Here is a 24,808-nt window from a genome sequence, read left to right on the forward strand (position 1 = left end):
AGACTTTATAAATGACATGCCACTCCTGAAAGGTTGCCAACCCCGCTCTAGAGTATGCACTGGATAATCAGTTAGGTACGAGTAAGGGTTGTGCATTTTTTACTTTGTAACAATGTGGGGGAAGAAAATCAGCTCAAAAATAAATTGACTTTGAACACAAAATGTGACAAATTGAGTGTAATGGTGCTGTAGCAATTTTTGGAGGTCACAAGTATTTTTTTGGCGCCTGCTGGATAATGGGAAAGGAAAAAGTGAGTGGGAGAGTGAAGAGAGCGAGTAGGAAAGCAGTAAGAGTGGGAGGGAAGGTGAAAGAGTGAATGGAAGAATGAGAAAGGAGACAGACAGAGTGGGAAAGGTGGAGGAGTGTTGCCTTATCTTTCTGAAATTTGCTCATCAGCTGCATGAGTGAGAAAAAAATTGAAACACGGTCCGTCACATGAAAAGATTGGCGATTCCTTGATCCTGTTGAATGAGGCATTAAACCAATGCCTCATCTCACTTCTCAAGGTGGCACAAAAGATACCACAGCATTATTCAAACAGCTGCAGTTGGAGTGCTCAAGAATCCTAACCAACATTTTTCCACAATCATCTCGGATCATCTTGTTTATGAAATTCTACTATTGCCTGTCAATTAATCACCACCTTTCTCTACACTTTAAGTACTTAGCAGGCTGCAACTGGCATCTCCTACAGGTGTGAAAAATGTGATATAAATGCAGTTTTTCTCTTCCTGAGAAAACATACTTGTCTAAATTTGGGAAGACAGCCTTGATGTGAATCCCTCCGATAAAAATTTAATTCTTACGTATTGAATGTGAACAAGGTTTAAGTGACCAGAAATCAAACAGGAACGTGGCATGAAAATTTTCTGGCCTCTTATTACTCTCTGTCTGGACCATATTGCCTATAATGGGTTCAGAATTCTGGTCTGTACTTTAGCTTCCTTGCACACACTCTTACTGTTTTTATTGCTAGAGGGCTACACTGACAGTATGTCCCAGGAAAGCAAGGTCACAATTTATTCAAGGCAGTGTTAGATAGATTTTTGCTAAATAAGTGAGTCATGGGTTATGGGGGACACAGTAAGAAGTTTAACAACACCAGGTTAAAGTCCAACAGGTTTATTTGGTAGCAAAAGCCACACAAGCTTTCGAGGCTCTGAGCCCCTTCTTCAGGTGAGTGGGAATTCTGTTCACAAACAGAACTTATAAGACACAGACTCAATTTACATGAATAATGGTTGGAATGCGAATACTTACAACTAATCCAGTCTTTAAGAAACAAAACAATGTGAGTGGAGAGAGCATCAAGACAGGCTAAAAAGATGTGTATTGTCTCCAGACAAGACAGCCAGTGAAACTCTGCAGGTCCACGCAACTGTGGGAGTTACAAATAGTGTGACATAAATTCTGATTCTAGGATCGCATGATAAAGACTCAGGAGGAAAAAAGCAGAAATATTTATGTGAAATAGTGTGACATAAACCCAATATCCCGGTTGAGGCCGTCCTTGTGTGTGCGGAACCTGGCTATCAGTTTCTGCTCCGCGACTCTGCGCTGTCGTGTGTCGCGAAGGCCGCCTTGGAGAACGCTTACCCGAATATCAGAGGCCGAATGCCCGTGACCGCTGAAGTGCTCCCCAACAGGAAGAGAACAGTCTTGCCTGGTGATTGTCGAGCGGTGTTCATTCATCCGTTGTCGCAGCGTCTGCATAGTTTCCCCAATGTACCATGCCTCGGGACATCCTTTCTTGCAGCGTATCAGGTAGACAACGTTGGCCGAGTTGCAAGAGTATGTACCGTGTACCTGGTGGATGGTGTTCTCACGTGAGATGATGGCATCTGTGTCGATGATCCGGCACGTCTTGCAGAGGTTGCTGTGGCAGGGTTGTGTGGTGTCTTGGTCACTGTTCTCCTGAAGGCTGGGTAGTTTGCTGCGGACAATGGTCTGTTTGAGGTTGTGCGGTTGTTTGAAGGCAAGAAGTGGGGGTGTGGGGATGGCCTTGGCGAGATGTTCGTCTTCATCAATGACATGTTGAAGGCTCCGGAGGAGATGCCGTAGCTTCTCCGCTCCGGGGAAGTACTGGACAACGAAGGGTACTCTGTCCACTGTGTCCCGTGTTTGTCTTCTGAGGAGGTCGGTGCGGTTTTTCGCTGTGGCGCGTTGGAACTGTTGATCAATGAGTCTAGCGCCATATCCTGTTCTTATGAGGGCATCTTTCAGCGTCTGGAGGTGTCTGTTGCGATCCTCCTCATCCGAGCAGATCCTGTGTATACGGAGGGCTTGTCCGTAGGGGATGGCTTCTTTAACGTGTTTAGGGTGGAAGCTGGAGAAGTGGAGCATCGTGAGGTTATCCGTGGGCTTGCGGTACAGTGAGGTGCTGAGGTGACCGTCCTTAATGGAGATGCGCGTGTCCAAGAATGCAACCGATTCCGGAGAGTAGTCTATGGTGAGCCTGATGGTGGGATGGAACTTGTTGATGTCATCATAGAGTTGTTTCAGTGATTGTTCACCATGAGTCCAAAGGAAGAAAATGTCATCGATGTATCTAGTGTATAGCATCGGTTGAAGGTCCCGTGCGGTGAAGAAGTCTTGTTCGAACCTGTGCATGAAGATGTTGGCATATTGAGGTGCAAATTTGGTCCCCATGGCTGTTCCGTGTGTCTGGATGAAGAACTGGTTGTTGAAGGTGAAGATATTGTGGTCCAGGATGAAGCGGATGAGATGTAAAATTGCATCTGGAAACTGGCAGTTGTTGGCGCTGAGCACTGAGGCCGTTGCAGCAATGCCATCGTCATGGGGGATGCTGGTGTAGAGTGCTGAGACATCCATTGTGACGAGGAGCGCTCCTGGTTCAACTACCCAGCCTTCAGGAGAACAGTGACCAAGACACCACACAACCCTGCCACAGCAACCTCTGCAAGACGTGCCGGATCATCGACACAGATGCCATCATCTCACGTGAGAACACCATCCACCAGGTACACGGTACATACTCTTGCAACTCGGCCAACGTTGTCTACCTGATACGCTGCAAGAAAGGATGTCCCGAGGCATGGTACATTGGGGAAACTATGCAGACGCTGCGACAACGGATGAATGAACACCGCTCGACAATCACCAGGCAAGACTGTTCTCTTCCTGTTGGGGAGCACTTCAGCGGTCACGGGCATTCGGCCTCTGATATTCGGGTAAGCGTTCTCCAAGGCGGCCTTCGCGACACACGACAGCGCAGAGTCGCGGAGCAGAAACTGATAGCCAGGTTCCGCACACACAAGGACGGCCTCAACCGGGATATTGGGTTTATGTCACACTATTTCACATAAATATTTCTGCTTTTTTCCTCCTGAGTCTTTATCATGCGATCCTAGAATCAGAATTTATGTCACACTATTTGTAACTCCCACAGTTGCGTGGACCTGCAGAGTTTCACTGGCTGTCTTGTCTGGAGACAATACACATCTTTTTAGCCTGTCTTGATGCTCTCTCCACTCACATTGTTTTGTTTCTTAAAGACTGGATTAGTTGTAAGTATTCGCATTCCAACCATTATTCATGTAAATTGAGTCTGTGTCTTATAAGTTCTGTTTGTGAACAGAATTCCCACTCACCTGAAGAAGGGGCTCAGAGCCTCGAAAGCTTGTGTGGCTTTTGCTACCAAATAAACCTGTTGGACTTTAACCTGGTGTTGTTAAACTTCTTACTGTGTTTACCCCAGTCCAACGCCGGCATCTCCACATTATGGGGGACAGACAGCATAGTGCAGTTTGGATCACAACAAAATCAATCTTATTGAATGATGGAGCAAGCTTGAAGGGCTGAACGGCCTACCCCTGCTCCTAAGTCCTATGTTCCTGTTTTGGCTAAACAGACTACATATACTATGCTGACCAGCATTAACCCATACAATATAATGCCTGCATCAAAACAAGTAAACACTTCCACAGCTGAGCATGTCTGGACTAACATCGACAAAGTTTTTATTGTACAAAATGCGGCACAGAATTCAATGACTAATATTTGCAATTTTTGCATTAAATATTTTTTGCAAAAAGATTATGACTTTCAAGTGAGCTTTGGCTTCATGAATTGAAAATGTATGGAATTATCATTCAAAACTACACAAATCAGTATTACTCTTTCTTTTGTATGTTTGTTCTGAAAGGGCTGCGCTGTATACGTCAAAGAATTCATTAGCTGATGTCAACTGCTGTCAAAAACTGGGCACTTAATAGAAGTTGAAAACTGGGCAAACTGGATTTAAAAACAGAAAATGCTCAATTCTAAATCAGCCAATTCTTTTAAAGATGCATATTCCAGGTCTCTATGATTTATGGTAGGAGGTCCGAAAAGCAAAAAAGCCTTTAGCTTTTTTCAGAGTCTTATAGAAGTGGGAGTTACAGGCCACATACCTTCCAACATCAACATCAAGATTACATTTTTGTGTACTCGACACAATTTCCTAATTAGCTGATGCTGTGTGGAAGATACAGCACAACATAAATAAAACAGTTGTGTTTCTGGTATTGCAACTGCCCTTTTAATTTTGAGATAGAATTTATTTGCCAGCTTTCACTGTCCTAGCCCAAATTCAGTAAGTGTTTTAACAACACCAGGTTAACGTCCAACAGGTTTATTTGGTAGCAAATGCCATTAAGCTTTCGGAGTGCTGCTCCTTCGTCAGATGGAGTGGATATCTGCTCTCAAACAGGGCATACAGAGACACAAAATCAAGTTACAGAATACTGATTAGAATGCGAATCTCTACAGCCAACCAGGTCTTAAAGATACAGACAATGTGAGTGGAGGGAGCATTAAGCACAGGTTAAAGAGATGTGTATTGTCTCCAGACAGGACAGCCAGTGAGATTCTGCAAGTCCAGGAGGCAAGCTGTGGGGGTTACTGATAGTGTGACATGAACCCAAGATCCCGGTTTAGGCTGTCAACGGCCTAAACCGGGATCTTGGGTTCATGTCACACTATCAGTAACCCCCCCAGCTTGCCTCCTGGACTTGCAGAATCTCACTGGCTGTCCTGTCTGGAGACAATACACATCTCTTTAACCTGTGCTTAATGCTCCCTCCACTCACATTGTCTGTATCTTTAAGACCTGGTTAGCTGTAGAGATTCGCATTCTAATCAGTATTCTGTAACTTGATTTTGTGTCTCCGTATGCCCTGTTTGAGAGCAGATATCCACTCCATCTGACGAAGGAGCAGTGCTCCAAAAGCTAATGGCATTTGCTACCAAATAAACCTGTTGGACTTTAACCTGGTGTTGTTAAAACTCTTACTGTATTTACCCCAGTCCAACGCCGGCATCTCCACATCATGACTAGCCCAAATTGTCAAATGTAAGTCAGTTATTCCAATTCTCAACAAACAAGCCTCGACAGCTAACCAAAGGGAATTCCAGCAGCAAGAAATGTTCATTAAACATAAATAACAAAGCAGAATTGCTGAGTGGAGCTCTAGTAAGCCATAAGGAATTTAGAGATATTTTTATATTAAAATTATATTACTTTTTAAAAATATGTATGCAACCATGCACGCACGATCTATTTTTAAGTAATAAATTGTCATCTTGTTTTCAATTAATTTGCTCAATGCTTGAAAGCTGACAGCAAAGTCTGATGTGACCCTGTACTACAATTGAAGAAACAATTAGAATTTCCAGGAACGACAAGATCATTTTGCACCTAATATAATTGTTGTGTTTGTCATCCTGGGTGAATTACTAAAAGCCCTGATAGATATCAAGGCTATTAAAGTCACCCAAAATGCAGGAGAGTTGGGTTCACCTGCAAGAATGATCTAAAATTTGAGATGGATTTAAAAAAAACCTAAAAATGTGATGTGAAGTAAGCAAGATTGCTCTTCATTGCATAAGTCCTGCTCAATATTACAATTACAAAAAAGGTTAAACACTAAGAAGCATTTAACACTCTCTACAATGTTTCAGATGCTGACAGTGCATGAAAGCTTTGCGTTAGATGCCTTCTTTTGCTAGTTACAGGGTCCTAGTTTAAAATCGGTGCTGTAGTCACTAAACTTAACCAAGTCATGTACACAAATCCTGTGTACATGAATATATTGCAGATTTGTTTTCCAAAAGGTGGTAGTTATCTTTCAGGTCATCCATAGACAGATCACTTTCATAAACAACACAGCTGAAATGATAAGACATATTACTACCAGCATAACATTTTATTTCAATACTTTATAAAGCACTATGAAAATGTTTAGCATTTTGTTCTTTTGACAATTCATTATACATTCAATAATAGAGATGTCAGTACAGGCAAACGTTGCTGCATTTTGTTCAGTTTGATTTAGGTTGGTTTACCACATCCTACTAAATTTTGACTTGAAAGGTGAGTTCTCAAAAATCCCCAGTTGAAAATAATGCTGATAAAGTGGATGTGGTTCTGGAAATTGATTAATATATAATAGTGATAAGAAAATACAATATAACCATACAGGGCTTGTGAATATAGGATATATTTAGTATGGCTTTCAAGTTACTATGGCATAAATATTGTACCAGTAAAGACCCACAGAAGACATACCCTGTGCAATAATTGAGTGTACTTCTGATATGAACTAAATTGCTCCTCTTCACCCCTCCCCTATCTCAAATACTTGGGGCTTATCGGAACCACATGGTCAGTTCCAAACCTGTTGAAATTAACTAACTATACTGAATAAAATCACAGCATGTTACAATGTATGAAGTGTTCAATTAAAATACCCAAGACATAGTTATTTCTGCTAAACATTCATTTAAAAATACTTCTAAATGCTGGAAATAGAAAAAGAAACCTTCCAGTAAATACAAAATGATCAAGAATGAACAAAAAGTGACTTAACAGGAAGAAAAGGGAACCAGTGATGCCACAGAATTTTATTCATGCATTCAATGGTCAACCACGGCTCTGTGGTGGCACTCTTGCTTGAGTCAATAGGTCATGCATTTATGCCCGCTTCAAGACTCAAGCCCAGAATTTTGGCTGATAATTCAAGGTTAATAATTATTCTTTAATGAACTCGACAGAAGAAAAGGTTTAATTAGCCATTTATTCCATTACCTTTTGGCAGCCAGTTTAACATCGATGGTAGGAAAGTTTTTAGAAACGATAACTCAGGAAATTGGTCACTTGGGCAAATGTGAATTAAAGAAAGCCAGCACAAATTTGTTAAGAATATATCATGTTTAACTAACTTCCTTGAGTCTTTTGATGATATAAGAGAGAGGGTTGATTCGGGTAGAGTAGTTGTTGTGATTTGCATGGCCTTCCAAAAAGCATTTGATAAAGTTCTGAATGTCAGAATCTATGAAATAAAAAGCAGCATGGATACGAAATTGGCCGAGTGACAGGAAACAGGTTAGTGGTGAATGGTTGGGGCGTTTTGGACTCCAAGAAGTATACAGTGGGGTTCTCTGGGGTCAGTTGTTAGGAATCCTTCTTTTCTGGATATACATTAATGATCTAGACTTGGGTATACAGAGGGCACATTCAAAATCTGTGGATGATGAAAAATTTTGAGGTCTTGTTAACTATAAGGATAATGACAGAATTCAAGAGAACACAAGGCAAACTATGAGATGGACAGCTAAATGAAAGACGAAATTTAAAGCAGAGAAGTGTGCAGTGATTCATTTTGGTAAAAGAACAATTGGCAATATAAATAGTACAATTCTAAATGGGGTGCAGAAATACAGGGACCTGGGGATATACATGCACAAATCACTGCAAGTGGCAGGGCAGATGGAGAAAGCAGGCAGAATCACAGACTTTACAAATAGGGGCATAGAGCACAAAAGCAAGGAAGATACAATAAACTTGCGTAAAAACACTAGTTTGACCTCCATTAGGGTACTTTGTCCAATTCTGGGCACCACATTGATGAAGGATGTGAAAACATTAGAGAGAATGCAGTAAGATTCACAAGAAGAAAGCTCCTTAGCCTTGGAATCCATTTCAGGGATTGATTGGAAAAGCGGAGGCTATTTTCTCTGGAGGAGAGAAAATTAAGGGGAGATTTGATAGAGGGGTTCAAAATTATAAGGGGCCGGTCACAGCATATAGGGAGAAACTGCTTCCACTGGTGGAGGGCACCAATTTAAGATGATTGGCAAAAAAAACACAGCATGTGGCTAGGATCTGAACTGCCTAAAAATGCAACTGATTCAACCATGGCTTTCAAAGAGAACTAGACAATTACTTGCAAAGAAAAATTGTACAGGGCCAGAGGGAAAAGGCAGGGGAGTGAGAGTAGGTGAGTTGCTCTTGCAGACAGCTGGCATGGATACAATGGGCCAAATGGCCCCCTACTGTGCTGTAACCATTTTATGATCTTGTTAGTACAAAATGGCTCCTGTTCCAGACAGTAAGGGCACTATTTATTGCACTACTAAGCCATAGACTAGAAATCATAGTTTCAATTCCCAGTCTGTCAGCCAAGTTAGTAGATTTAAGTTAGGTTGGTACAATTAGCTCATGTGTTGTTTAAATGCACCAGAAACACCATTTATGCCTATAGATAATATTGCAGCCATCTTGATAACTCCAGATGCGTTTTCAGCAATGAAATTGCTGCGGCATAGTGGTTAGCACTGCTGCCTCACAGCGCCAGGGATGCAGGTTCGATTCCAGCCTCAGGTGTGTGGGGTTTGCACATTTTCCCCGTGTCTGTGCGAGTTTCCTCCAGGTGCTCCGGTTTCCTACCACACTCCAAAGATGTGGTTAGGTGGGTTGGCCATGCTAAATTGCCCCTTAGTGTAAGGGGGACTAGCAGGGTAAATGCGTGGGATTACAGGGATGGGACCTGGGTGGGATTGTTGTCAGGGTAGGCCCGATGGGCCAAATGGCCTCCTTCTGCACAATAGGGATTCTATAAAATTCCTGTGTATTATGCTTATTTTATCTGCAGTATTTACACTTATGTAGTATAAAACCTTCCAGAAACATCTACAATCTAGGTAACATTATTTTGTCATTCTACCTTAATTTTCTTTAATACAGTCCTTAAAACCTCTCTCTTTAACCAAGGTTTTGGTCATCTGACCCATTTCGGTTTCATAATACTCTAGTGAAGCACCGTGGGACATTTATCAGGTTAAAAAAAGCTATAGAAGTGCAAGTTGTTGCTGTTCTATTTGTCACAATTTGAATTAATCACACTTTTGTGCTATTAGTCACAGTGGCAGCTGATACTCTCCAGGCTATCCCCCAGAACCTTGTAGAATCCACTGGTGAATCACCATTGATGGGAGAGGTGCAACAAACAATCAAAATGGATTTAAAAAGAGCCTGCAGCCCTGATGGCATGTCACAAGTGGCTTTTGCTACCAAATAAATCTGTTGGACTTTAACCTGGTGTTGTGAGACTTCTTACTGTGTCACAAAGTTGCCAGATCTTTGCTCACATCAGGGCTCCATGCACTCATCTCACGGATTTAGGAAGAAAACAAATTCTCCCCACCCCCTCTTCAGGAATGCAACTACTGTAACTGTCTGCAAGAAGGAAGATAAATCATGGTGTAGAAACTATTGGGATATTTCCCTCTTGTCCACAGCTGGAAAATCCCGACACGTGTCCTCCTGAATCGCCTACTTTACATAGCTGAGGCAATTCTTCCAGAGACACCATGTGGCTTTAGACCTTCCAGAGGAACCTTTGACATGGTCTTTGTTGCCAAAGAAATGCAAGGAAAGTGCCAAGAACAGCATCAAGAACACTTCATTGCATTCATTTACTTGATCAAAGCATTTGACTCAGTAAATTGTAAGGGTGTCAGGATTATGCTCCAAAGATTTGGATGTTCAAGAAACTTCATCACAATCCTGTAATTGCTTCATGCTGATACGATTGCAACCATCTTGAATGGGAGATCCGAAATAGACACTTGCAAAAATCTGGGACGCAACAAGGCTGTATAATAGCCCCGTACTATTACAAACAACTGGATGGCTATTCACTTCAAAGATCAACTGCCCTCCTGATGTCAGTATTAAGTACTGTCCAGATGGAAAACTCTCAGTTGCCTCTATGCCAAAATTAAACAAATGACCATAGATATACGTGATCTACAGTTTGGGGATAACCAGTGTCATTGCCAATTTGACTAGATACTCTTGATCTCTAATTCTTCACAAGAAACTTGGCCTTCCATTTAATGTTGCCAAAAAAAAACTCTTATTAACCCACACCTGGTCAGCCAAATATTCCACTTCTCATATATGTGAAGAGAAGACCTTGGAATAAGTTAAGCAGTTCAAATACCTTGCCAGCCACCTCTCTCAAAAGGCCACCATTAATTAGGAGATCCAACATCAGATTAATCATTTTAGTTCTGGCACATCACTGTAGGAGTTCCTTAAGGTAGTGTCTTAGGCCCAACCATCTTCAGCTGCTTCATGAATGACCTCCCTTTCTTTCGGTCAAAAGTGGGAATGTTCAGAAGACAATTATACAACGTTCAGCACCATTCACAACTCCTCAAATCCTGAAGGAGTATGTGTCCATATGCAGCAAGACCTGGACAATATTCAGGCTGATAAGTGGCAAGTAATATGGCTGCAAGACAGGTCAGAGGCTGGGAATTCTGCAACAAGTAACTCATCTCCTGACTCCCCATAGCTTGCCAACCATCTACAGGGCAAAAGTCAACTGTGCGAGGACACCTGATTGGCAACCCATCCATCATCTTAAAAATTCACTCCCTCCTTCCACCACTGAGTGTATATCATCTACAAGATGCATTGCAGCAACTCACTAAGGCTTCTTTGACAGCATCTTCCAAATCAATGAACTCTACCATTTAGAAGGACAAGGGCAGCAAATGCATAATAACACTACCACTGGCATGTTTTCCTCCAAGCCATATACCATCTTGACTTTCAGCTATATCACTGTTCTTTCACGGTCACTGGCCAAAGTCCTGGAACTCCATTCCTAATAACAGTATGGGTGTATCGACACCATATGAACTACAGAGATTTAAGACGATGGATCACCACTACCTTCTCATGGGCAACTGGGGATGGGCAACAAATACTGGCCGAACCAGCGACATCCATATCCCATGAACAAGCCTTCAGCTGAGCCAGTTCAGCCGTCTACAAACTGCAGCAGTGAGTGTTTGATAATAAAGATCTCTGCACATTGGAATTTTGTTGACATGCAGAGCAGTTGTTGTCATCATATCCTGTGCTGCAGTAAGAGACTGTGCATCAGTGGCACGCACAATGCTGGAGAAATTCCACCAATGCCGCTGCCACATCCTCCAGATTTGTTGGGAGGACCATCAAACAAATGAATGTCCTTCCTGAAACCAGCTCCGCAAGAATTCAGGCAAAACTGCAAAATCAACTTCAATGGGCTGGATACGAGATAATCTCCTTCATCCACTCCTGTTTTCATTCCCAAATGGCTATCGTTCTAAGGAAGGACAAAGAAAATGCTTCAGAGACACTTTGAAGCTCTCCTTGAAGTGTGGCAGTGTAGGCATGATTGACTAGGAGGAGCTTGCTACTAATCATTTAGGATGAAGCAACTTGTCCATCAAGCTGCATCATGCTTTCAGTCACAACATTTTAATAATGAGGCAGAGCAGCAGCAGAGAAGGAATGAAAAAGAAAATCCTGATTCTGGATTACAAACCATCCTGCCCCATATTTCCAAAGATCTGCAGTCAAAAATTGCACATGAAGACTCATGGCAGAAACCCGTGACCCCGAGTTGACGCCATCCTCAAATCGGGGGCAGCCAGCAAGTTCAATTCTGGTTCCTCAGCCAAAACTGCCTGTAATTTTTTCATACATAGGATTTTTTAAAAATGAAAATCATTGCTCCTTGTATTACTTTTAATAAATATTGATACCTTCTATTCAGCCTTCAGTGACATTTTGGGGCAAATCGTCCAGTTTCACCCACCATTGTGTACCTCCCAGGCAATTACCAGGCTTATTCCCCAACCTAGAACATGTTAAAAATTAGCAAAATAAAATATCAACTTATTTCATTCTCCAATAGGATTTAATCACCAAAAAGACTTCTCCATAACTTTGGTAATTTCAATTCTGTTGTACTCTTTCACCATCATATCCACCCTCACCCCTTGCAATTGCTTAACTGCAAAGTTTTGAACATCAGACCTACATGGGGGAAATTTAATGTTCTTAGCCCCTGTTCCCACCACAAATACTTGTTCCGTTTACCCCTCACCATCCTGTTGTCTCGCATCTTCTACTGTCGCCCCTCTTCCCTCTCATCTTTGTTGTCCCTCAAAAGAAATTCACAATTTATCAGCCTGCTGCACTGGACAGATCTCTTCCTAACAATAAAATAATTCTCTCAAATACCAACTATTATCTATTCCTCAAAGAAAACAGGAACGAGAATAGGAATGAGAAGTGAAAAAGAAAAACAATAATCAACAGTTTGAAGAAAAGAGCAGGAAAATGAAGACAACAGAAAGGAAAAGTTCACTTTATCCTCTATGACAAACCATGAGATTGGAATGTTCACTAGTATTGATAAAGCAATATCAAACTAATATAATAAAATGTTCCAAGGTGCTTTACAGGAGCATTATACAATAAAATCTGATACGAAGCAACACAAGGAGGTATTATGCCAGATAACCAAAAGATTGGTCAAGAGGTAGATTTTGATGAGCATCTTAAAGGATGAAAGCGAGGAGAGAGGTGGAGAGACACAGGGGCGCAGGTGCTGTACAAATATCAGGAATCAACAGTAGATATTTCTCTGAAAGGGGCTCCTCAAAACACTCATGCTTTCATATAATACTTCGTTTTAGCAGAAAATATTCATTAACATCGAAGTTCATCAAATAACTCAAATGCTACCAAATTGTGATTCAGCTTTGAAATCTGCCACATCCCCATGGCCTGGCAATTGAACTGCTAAGTGCATATTAGGTGAAAATATTTGACCAACACCAACATAATTGGTTCAGTAAGCAATGCAATTTGGTTTGTAGCAGAACTCCGATCAGATAAACAGACACAAAATTAGACTGCGAACTGTGAAATTTACCTCAAATTGTTATTTTTCAATTAACCTTCGAAACGGAATCATGCATGGAATTACCTTACAACCAATCTTTTGCAATATTTGTGCAAATGATAAGCTCTTTTCAAATGACAAATACTCAACTGACATCACAGTATCTTGGTAAATGCAAAGTAGGATTCAAACTTGTGCAATTGTTTCATCCAGAAATGCCCCAAACTAAGCATAGAGATAACAATTCAAAATTTATGGTGGCATGTACAGTCAATATTGAGACAGATGACGACAATTTTTGAAAAAATACATTTGCAGAATGATCTCCATATTATAAAAGAATAAAACAGCACTAAAAAGTGTGAATAGCTTTACACGAATATGATCAAAACTGAGGTTGCACCCAAGAGAAATGACTGAACAAGCTTGGGATTTTTTCTGAGAAGGGTGGCTGGATAGAGATCTATAAGATTATGAAAATGTTTCTTGGGGTAGAAAATGTATGGAAAGTAGAAAATTGGGATCATAGATATAAAGGAGATCAATAAATCTAATAGAGAATTAGTAAGGAAATTCTTGACCCAGTGAATGGTTATGTGGGACTCGTACCACAAAGTAGTTGAGGCCAATAGCATTGGTGCATTAAAGGAAAGCAAGATAAACATAGGAGGAAGAAAGGAATGGAAGGTTATATTGATAGAGTTAGGTGAAGAGATGTGCAAGGAGGATTGTGAGATACATAAACACTGACATGGACCACGTAGGCTAAATGGCCTGTTTCCGTGCTATACAATCTACATAATTCTATGTACAACAAATGAAGTCAGAGTCTTTTCATTCTCCATTTTGATTATGGAGTGATGCCTGGACTGGGGAATATATGATATAGGAGACTTTGAAGCAAACAATAATCTCATAAAATGTAAGATTAAGTGCAACTAGTAAAGTGCATGTTGCGTTTTAGGATAAAAAGTATTAATTTTTGTTCTTTGCAGAATTATGTATTTGATGTTAGCATCACACAGATACAAAGTAGATCAACATTAACTCTCCTTTTGCATATTAACCAAAGCTGATGGTGCCTTCAACTCAGTGGCGTAGCCTAGGTAGTTACGGAAATCATTTTGGATCAATTTCCTTTTAACATTCATACTAATGATTTTATTTACTGACATACTTCATGGAGGAGATTATATCATGTTACTAAGAGATAGCATTGTGACAGAAATAGATACCATAAGTCTGTATATCAAAACTAATCTAGAATACTGATCGTGACTTCAAGCAAATCTGTGACGATGGCAAAATAACTAAGAATAACCTGCGCACTCTGAAAATATCAGCAAATAAGTATTAGCACTGCCAGCTGTATGGCCATTAGTTCATTTGTCAGCATCATGCAGCCATTTTTACTGGTTCATTCTGAATGATATCCATGAACCTGAAACCTGAAATCAGAGAAGCAAATTAACCAGAAGGTTTTAATATATTCTCAGTTTTTGTTGCCTTTGCTTGCAATTTGTATCAGAAAACATGTACTAACATAGTTTTGCTCAGAAGCTCACTTAAAAATTCTAATGAATCACCCTTATTTCAAAGTAGTAACAAAGAATTAGAATTAAACCTTTCAGTTGACTGGATTTTCAACTCTTAAATTCTATACAAAGGCGGTGAAGAGATAGAATCGTAATGCTATAAATAAAAAGATAGTTCCACAGAACCCTTTAACCAGGTTTTGCATTTTCTGTCATTTTGCAAAATACTTTGAGATATTGGTTCATGGTTAATATTACTGAAATCTGAACTGTTATTACAATCTAGTGAAATTCATGGTGATGTCTCAACTCATCAATGTAGCAAAAAAACTAGCTGAAAGACCAAGCAACAGTTATAGGTGACAAAATATAACTTCTTTATATTATAGGTATTTATAATACCTACAATATCCTATCTGGAGTGGTGGCTCCATTATGATACATATGTCAATGGAATTTGCAAAAATTCAACTAGTCATCAACCTGAGCTGTTGATGGTTAACCAACCAGATTGGCTTATTAATGCACTGGTTGACCTTGGAAGGGGAACTGGAGAGTGCTGGTTTTCCCATGGGTCTGCTGTTCGCATCCTTCCAAGTGACAGAAGGTACAGGTTTGGAAGGAGCTTTTGAAGGAGCATTTGAGTTACTGCAATGCATCCAGCTCTCTGGATTTAGGCAAGTTAGCTGTATCTCAGTGGTGAGAAATAATGCGCAATTCATATTGGACAAACAAACTTTACACGTGTAGATTTCTCAATTGAATAATTTCAAGATTAAAATGGTAATGGATTTCAGTGCATATCACTTAACCGACTGACTGAAAGAAAATTCAACAACAGTTCAGAGAATGATGTAATGTCAACTTGTTTCCCAGATATTTATTTTACAATTTTGTTTTGCTGCTCCATTTAACACACTAATTTTATAGCTGCCAATTACAATTAGCTACGGTCCTCAAATTCATCAACAACTAATTTAATCACAAGAAATGTAAAGCTGAAATAGTTCACTTTGCACCTGTATATCTGTCCCCTTCATACATCATCTTTTACCCATGTTGGACACACTTGCTCTAGCAGACGTAGTGAGGTCATAAAATCTCACACTGTAATCCAGTGGTAATATTTGACAAGTCAAAAGCACTGTGTCAGACCAGCTTCAAGTAATATTAGTTATAATATTGGCTTGATCATCATAACAGTTCTGTATTAAAGTTATGAATAACACAAGGCCATAGCTTGCAAGTATCCTTCACAGTAAATTATGATTAATTTGTTCATTAACAAAATCCTCACTATTCTTTAGATATTCAGAATGACCCCTTAAAACAACAGATACATTTGCATTATACACTTAAATTTTTACTGTTCTGGTAGACCCTGAAGGCGTGGCTTAGAAGAATAATTATTACATCAACTAATATGCTCATAAATGTCCCTGAATTCTCAATTTTGAAAAACAAACTTGCAAGCTTTTTCAGAAAAATCTTAGGGAAATTGTGCACCAGAGTGAGATTGCCAGTGCTAATAATGGCCCAATCAACAGGCTAGAGACATTGTAAATACAGACTCCCACATCTTTCAGGGTAGTCTGTAATTCTCAGACCATTGAAATTCATCAATGACAAGGAGAAATCAGGATATTACTGCAACTTCATCTCTCAAAATTAGCACAATTATTGGCTTGGAATTTGTGGTTGTAAGGACAATTGAACTGTCAATGCATACTATCATTACTGTGCAAAACTAACAGCAACTTCTGTTGCCTCCAGTTAAGTACAGAAATCCAAAAGTTGCCATCAGTGATACTACTCCTTCTCCACAGGATTCACTGTTGCAATCTTTGCAAATACAATCTTCGCAGAATCAGTGATTTGATGTAACCTTCAACTTTTTACACACTATTCTTGCTGCAAAAAACATTGAAAATATCAAGCCGTATTAAGAAGCTTTCAAACAACTAAGCCATAATCACTGAACAACTTCTCTGGCTTTGAAAAACTAAACTTTACAATGTGGAATATCATTCCATCAGAACAACTTTTTTTTTTACAATTTCTTAATTAAAGTAAACTTTTTAAAAACATTTTGATGTTTCATCTTCTACTTATAATCTTGTGCATGTCCCAATTATTATGTCTTCTATAAAATGATTAGAAAATTAACTACAACCTGTGCTTTTTACTACTCAGTTTGTGATCTATGAGAATTCTTTACTCTAATTGGCTGATCCAGGGCAGCACAGATCCCTATAGATGACGCCAGATTCTAGATCATATCACAAACAGGAACGTTGACACTTTAGGGAAGCTGTCTGAGGTCAGTGTTAAATACTGTTGCTTCAACTGGCCACAAACTTCAGGCCAATATTATGTAAATTAATTACAAGAACAAAAGGACCGCAAGGGTAGATACAAAAATGCTAATGTTGCTCTGTTCAAATTAATCTGGCTTATTCCTGTTGAAAAAAAATGAAACAAAAGATTCCATGTACAAACTCGGTCAAAAACTCATTTTTACATATATATTTGTGCAAAAAGGGGGACATGCAGACACAAAGTATATAATGACACATTGGCTATCTTTCTCTCCCAAGCCACACCCCTCGCCTGTTCTGCCAGATGTTATAGGATAAAATCCATACGGTTTCACCTTGGAATACCTTGAAGTCATGTTTCCATTGGATTCTTCCAAATATACTTACGAGCAATTAGAGGTGTAAATTTAATATTCATTAGAAACCACTTCTTAGAAAACTGGCAAAAATTTTCATTGAAACTTACATTTTCTAAACAATTTCTAAAAAGAAAATAAGGCTATGAATATAAATGTAATATTTAAAATGTAAAATGAAGTATAAACTTACATTTCGACTCAGATATATTCTGATTAGGTGACCAGACCAGCATTCCAAGATTCTCCCTTTCCTGACAATGCTCTGCAACCTCTGTGTGGGGAGGATAAAAACAATTATTAAAATATAGTTTATATGCACTACACGTTTTAAGCTCTGGTATTTTAAAATGCCAATTTAAAAGGTAGCTATTACATTAAAACTACACACAAGTTGGGGTGTGTGCATGCATGGTGGGGGGGGGGGAATATGGGGGGAAATGGAGGGGGGGGGGAAGGGTGGAAGAGAGAGGAGAAAGGGAGGGGAGGTGTTGGGTAGGTGGGGAAAAAGATAGGGAGATGTTTAGGAAACAATGGCAAGACCAGATGTTTTCCTTTGTCATTTCAACGCATCAAGCGCCATGTACAATCTTAAACAGTCCATAGACCTTAGATTCATTTTTTCTCCCTTCCACCCTTGTTCTCCCTTTCCCCATGCAAAAGTTGTTTCAAGGTTGCTGAGATAAACTGATTAACTGTCCCATTTCTAACTTAGCATGAATACACATGTATCTGCATATTTCAAGTTTGACTAGGTTGACATTTAGTACAATTTAGCAACAAAAGCAATAATTATATTGTGCACAAGCATTAGATCCATGAGAAAAGCACAATCTTTGCACAAGTCACTGAATGTTAAAATACCATGTTATTTTTGCAAACATCAGTGCCATAATTAATATTGTGAACCTGAACCTTTAAAAGCATGTCAACTTTGAATAATTGCACACAAAAGTGGAAAGGTTCAAAAGTGTGCTGGGATCTATATTTTCTACATTTGGAAGAACAACATTGAAAATGTGTTGAAATAAAGCAGATTATAAGCAATGGAAAAATCCTCACTTACAATGCAGCTAATTACCATATTGACCAATTCACAATAATGCAAAATGCATTGGAGGTTTGTGCTCTGATTTAACCCAAAGCTGCATGCATGCAGCCCAAAAAAATTATTTTTTTGAAGTTATACTGATCATTGTTAACCCCCGCAACATAAAAAGGATTTCAAATGAGCTCCTTGGCACAGAAATATAAATATGGTTTTGAAGAATATTCCCTAGACAGTTGAATAAAGAATGAATTATGTCCAAACATATATTGCTTCAATGTCAAAACATGATCGTTTTCCTTCAAATCACATTTGACAATGTGTATTGAGTTTCAAAGGAATCAGTAAAATTTCCATTGTACAACTAATTTTGCACAAGCCAAACGCAAGCTTTAGCACATTTTTTATAAATAGTATTAAATCACACTGTTGCATCACAAAGAATGTCCTACAATTTTTACACCTGGAATTGATGATCAGGACAAATATATTTTATTAAAGTTGAAGCATCCTTTTTGCTGACCAACAAAAAGGAACAGTAAAACCCCAAAAGAAATAAGTATTATTGTGCAACTCAGACCAAATAATTCTCCTTATCTACTGCCTTTTAAAATCCATCTTACTTTTTTTTTTAAAACAAAAGTTACTGAATAGTTTGCACTCCTGCTGAAATGGCTGAAACTCAGCTTATGGTCAGACTATTGGCACTAATTATTGTGATGGTTTACATCAAACAGCAACAGATTCAGTTGGTTCTCACCAAAACCAGCAGCATTACAGCAAGTTCCTATCCAGATTAATCTGATGTTTAAAAAAGCGCAGAAACACAATGGCGTTCGAATTACACATCCAGAAGATGCTAGTCCAAGTCACATTCCCCAAAAATGGTATTGTAGCCCATGCCCCATTCTTATTTGTTCACAGGATGTAGGCATTGCCTGTCTATTTGTCCTCAAGAAGATAGTGAAGAGATATTTTGAGCTGTTGCAGTCCGTGTAGTGTAAATAGACCCACGGTGTTGTTAGGAAGGGAGTTCTAGGATGTTGATCTGGTGACAGTGAAGGAATGGCAATTTAGTTTCAAGTATGGATTGTGCATGGCTTGGAGGAGAACATGCAGGTGGTGGTGTTTCCATGTGTCCGCTGCCCATGCTTTCCTAGATGGTAGACATGAGGCAATGGAAGGTGCTGTCGAAGGAGTTGCTACTACATCGTGCAGATGACAGGGGAGGCAATGGCCTAGTGATATCACTAGACTATTAATCTAGAAACTCAGATAATGTTCTGGGGACCTAGTTTTGAATCCCACCATGACAAATGGCAGAATTTGAATTCAATAACAAATATCTGAAATTAAGAACCTACTGATGACCATGAAACCATTGTCGATTGTTGGAAAAACCCATCTGGTAATGTCCTTAAGGGAAGGAAAACTGCCATCCGTACCTGGTCTGGCCTACATGTGACTAGAGCCACGACAATGTGGTGGACTCTCAACTGCCGTCCCTCCAAAGAGAAACTAGGTATGGCCAACCAGCGATATGCCCATGTCCCACGAATGAAAAAAAAAACACTACTGCCACTATGCGGTGGATGTGAATGTTTAAATTGGAGAATGTGATGCTGACCAGGTGGACTGCTTTGTCCCTGATGGTGTCAAGCTTCTTGAATGTTGGTGGAACTGCATTCGGCCAGACAAGTGTAGAGGATTCCATTATCCTTGTGCCTTATACTTTGGGAATCAGGTGGTGAATTATTCACCAAAAATCCCAGTCTCCGACCTACTCTTTTAGTGTGGTAATCCAGTTAATTTTCTTTCTTTATATTCATTCAGGGGATGTGATTGTTGCTGGCAGGGCCAGCATTTATTGCCTATCCTTCGTTGTCCTTGAACGGAGTGGCTTGCTTGGCTACTGCAGAAGGCATCTAAGAGTCAACCACATTGCTGTGGGTCTGGAGTCACAAATAGACCAGATCAGATTTCCTTCCCTAAAAGACATTGGTGAACCAGATGCGTCCTTACGACAATAGGGAGTTATAGGATGTTGTTCTAGTGACAGTGAAGGAATGGCAATATAGTTTCAATGATCATGATCATTAGACTTTTAATTCCAGATTTTTATTGAATCTGCCGTGGTGGGATTCCCAGAGCATTACACTTGTTCTCTGTATTACTAATGTAACAACACCATACATCACCTCTCCATTTCTGGTTGATGGTAACCCTCAAGGCTTTAACTGTGGGAGATTAAGGTTTTGTGTAACTGAGAAGGAGGACTCACATAACAGGTACAATCAGCATTTATGAAATGGCATGATTCAGATGTGCAGGCCAGAAATACAGCACTTTTTTTTCCCCACACGGCACCAGAGTGCAGTGGCAATCCGACAGCGACTACCACTCTTCGGAAGATTTTTGGCCCTTTGTTTCAGGTTGAAGGCCTTTCATCAGAACTGGAAAAGGTTCATGTAAAGAGAAGTGCAACAAGTAAGGACAGAGATGTCAGCATGAGAGCATGGTGGAGGATTAAAATGGCAGGCTGCCTGAAGCTCAGAACCATTCTTGCAGACTGAACAGAGGCGTTCCGTAAATAGGCCACCCAATATGAGTTTGGTCTTCCCAACATAGAGAAGACCAGGTTATGAGCAGTTACACGAAACCTTAATGAGTAGTGGGACTAAGACTGTACCTTCAACAAATGACAGTTGAGGATTAAGAAAGAACAGAGGAATGACAAGGAAACAGAGTGAATCAGAGACAAAATAGACAGAGGCAAAGAGGAAATGAAGGACTGGAATGAGAAGAGACAGAAAGGAAAGATACAAAATTAAAATTAAAATGCAAGGTGCTACAGTAAGGCAAGTGGCTCTCAAGCCTCAGTAGATATAAGGAGGTGACTAAAGAATAGGTAAATGTGGTTTTTAAAATGCATAATTAATGAAGGGAGAGGGGGAGAAGCAGGTGTGATTAAGGGGAGAAATTCAGAGCATGAAACCTGGACTGGTGAAAGTGAGGCTGGCAATGGAGCGACAAAGGAAGGGTGGGATGAAAAGAAAAATGGCATAGTTTGAAGAATTTGGGAACATAGGGAAGGGAATGGTTGTAAGTTAGATTGGAAGGAGCATTGTACCATTAATTTCCCTGCCAAACAATCTATTCATTTCTTCATTTGATTATTCAAATTCGGTTCAAAATAGAGGCCCTCTAGTCTCCTCCCCCCAGCCCCATACATCCCCCTCCCCAACCTCCAGAGTGGAGACATTCTTCTATCTATTCGATCAAAGCCCTTAATAACTTTAGAGTTCTCTATTAGATCAACTGTTAACCTTCGCTTTAAGAAAAAAAAGACCCCCAGCCAGTTCATCCTTTCCTGATCAGTATATTCTGAGTTCTGGTATCATCTCTCTACATCTTTGTTGCACCATGCCTTTTATAATGTGATCAGAATTGTATACTGTATATTCCTATGTGCGATCTAATTAAAGTTCAACACAACTTTTCCACTTTTCAATTATATACCTCTGCAAAAACTCCAATGTTTGATTTACCTTTTTTAAAATGGCATGAACCTGTATTGCAATTTTTTAATCAATTCATGGGATATGGGTTTCGCTGTCTAGGCAGCATTTATTGCCCACCCCTAATTCTCCTCGAGAAGGTAGTGCTACCTTCTTGAACTGCTGTAGTCCATATGATCTAGGTACAAACAAAGTGCTAATACGGAGGGAGTTCCAAAATAGTGACAGTGAAGAAACGGCGATATATTTCCAAGTCTGGATGGTGAGTGACGTTGGGGGGGAACTTCCAGGTTAGTGTTCCAATGTATCTGCTGCCCTTACCCTTCTAGGTGGTCGTGGGTTGTCTAAGAAGCCTTGGTGAGTTCCTGCAGTGCATCTTCTAGATGTGCATCGGTGGAGGGGGGAGTAAATGTTTGTGGAAGGGGTAGCAATCAAGCGGCCTGCTTCCTTCTGGATGGTGTCAAGCTTCTCGAGTGTTCTGCACTCATCCAGGCAAGTGGAATGTATTCCATCACACTCCTGACTTGTGTCTTGTAGACTGTGGACAGGTTCTGAGGAGTCAGGAAGTGAGCTACTCTAAGGCTCTAGCCTGCTCTTGTAGCCAGAGTATTTATATTGTGCGATCATCAGAAAGCATCCCCACTTCTATGATGGAAGGAAAGTCATTGATAAAGCAGCTGAAAATGGTTGGGCCAAAGTGTCCAGTGGTTAATCATTAGTGGACTCGTGGTTTGTATATTTGTTCTTCTAGATCCCTCTATTCCTTTACCCCATTTAGATTCTTATTTTCTAAGCAAAATGTGACTTCATGATTTTTAACAAAATGTAATACCTTTTATGTTGAAAAACATTTGCCAGGTTTATGCCCATTCCACAAATTTATTAATGTCTTCACATAATTTGTTGCAGTCCTTCTGAGTATTGTGTACATCTCCCAATCAATGTCATTTACAAAGTTAGAATTGGTTTTGATTCCAAAGTTTAACTGATTATAGATTGAGAACAGAGGTCCCAACATTCATCTTGTTCCACCTTTTGCCATTCTGAATAGCTACTCTATTTCCACTCCACTTTGTCTTACAGCCAAGCTAGCCATCCACTGTGACTTGTCCCCTGACTTTGCATGTGCATTAGTCCATTTGTACTTATCAAAGTCCATCTGGAAATCTAAATGTTCTGTTTAAAAATCAACATTTGCCCAAATCTAATTGCCCACATCCTGTCAGATGTGGGCAATTAGGGAGCAATCTAGTCTCCCTGACAACTTTGTCTGCAGGAAGTATGTCCAGTTGCAGCTCCTCACAGACCGCATTGTTCGGTTGGAGCAGCAGGTGGATGCACTGCGGAGCATACAGGAGGCAGAGTGTGATAGACACTATTACAGGGAGGTTGGCACACCACAGGTTCAGACAGGTAGATGGGTGACCGCCAGGAGCGTTTTGGATACGGGGGGGGGGGGGGGGGGGGGGGGGGGGGGGAAAGCAGCCAGAGATCGTTGTACATATTGGTACCAACGACATATGTAGGAAAAGGGATGAGGTCCTGAAGTGTGAATAGAGAGAGTTAGGCAGAAGGCTAAAGTGCAGGACCTCGAAGGTAGTAATTTCAGGACTACTACCGCTGCCACGTGCTAGTGAGAGTATGAATAGGAGGATTAAGCAGATGAATGCATGGCTTGAGTTGGTGCAGGGGGCAGGGATTTAGATTTTTGGATCATTGGGATCTTTTTTGGGGAAGGGCTGACCTGTGCAAGAGGGACGGGTTACACCTGAACTGGAGAGGGACTAACATCCTGGCGGGGAGATTTGCTAGAGCCACTCAGGAGGGTTTAACCTAGTTTGGCAGGGGGGGTGGGATCCAAAGCAGTAGGGAGACAGAAGAGAAGTTTGAGGACAGCACAGAAGTTAAAGAGAACACATTAAGTAGTAAAGGCAGTCCCAGTAATCCTAGTACCAGACAGATCAGGCAAAAGCAGGACAGAGAGCAAGGGGAGTCCAGATTAAACTGCATTTATTTCAATGCAAGAGGCCTGACGGGCAAGGCAGATGAACTCAGGGCATGGATGGGTACATGGGACTGGGATATTATAGCAATTACTGAAACATGGCTAAGAGAGGGACAGGACTAGCAGCTCAATGTTCCAGGGTACAGATGCTATGGGAAAGATAGAACAGGAGGTAAGAGAGATGGGGGAGTTGCACTTTTGATTAGGGAAAGCATCACGGCCGTACTGAAGGGGGATATATCCGAGGGTTTGGCCACTGAGTCTATATGGGTAGAACTGAGAAATATAAAGGGGGAAATCACTGATAGGGTTGTACTATAGGCCCCCCAAATAGGTCGGCAGGAAATTGAGGAGTAAATATGTAAGGAGATGACAGATAGCTCCAAGAAAAATAGGGTGGTAATAGTCGGAGATTTTAAATTTCCCAACATTGACTGGGACAGCCATAGTATTAGAGGGTTGGGTGAAGAGAAATTTGTTGTGTATTCAGGAGGAATTTCTCATTCAGTATGTGGATGGCCTGACGAGAGAGGGGGCAAAACTTGACCTCCTCTTGGGAAATAAGGAAGGGCAGGTGACAGAAGTGTTAGTGAGGGATCACTTTGGGACCAGTGACCATAATTCTATTGGTTTTAAGATAGCTATGGAGAATGATAGATCTGGCCCAAAAGCTAAGATTCTAAATTGGGGCAAGACCAATTTTGATGGCATCAGGCAGGAACTTTCAAAAGTTAATTGGGGAGTCTGTGGGAAGGCAAAGGGACATCTGGTAAGTGGCATGCTTTCAAAAGTGTGTTAACCAGGGTTCAGGGTAAATACATTCCTCTTAGAGTGAAGGGCAAGGCTGGCAGAAGTAGGGAACCCTGGATGACTCGGGATATTGAGGCCCTGGTCAAGAAGAAGGAAGAGGCACATGACTTGCATAGGCAGCTGGGATCAAGTGAATCTCTTGGAGTATAGGGGGTGTAGGAGTAGTTAAGAGAGAAATCAGGA

The 24,808-nt window shown here is 40.5% G+C and overlaps 1 protein-coding gene across 7 annotated transcripts in view; it reads right to left on the bottom strand.

The window, feature by feature from the left end:
• rcor1 (REST corepressor 1) overlaps positions 1–24,808 on the bottom strand; it is a 132,238-nt gene that overhangs the window by 65,365 nt on the left and 42,065 nt on the right. For all 7 annotated transcript variants that reach the window (XM_078234081.1, XM_078234079.1, XM_078234080.1 and 4 more), the window contains exon 2: positions 17,438–17,518. In XM_078234081.1, the coding sequence (XP_078090207.1) occupies positions 17,438–17,518 (81 nt within the window). The remainder of the gene's footprint in view (positions 1–17,437; positions 17,519–24,808) is intronic.

This window comes from Mustelus asterias, chromosome 18, assembly GCF_964213995.1.
Source record: "Mustelus asterias chromosome 18, sMusAst1.hap1.1, whole genome shotgun sequence".
NCBI classification, from domain to species: Eukaryota; Metazoa; Chordata; class Chondrichthyes; order Carcharhiniformes; family Triakidae; genus Mustelus; species Mustelus asterias.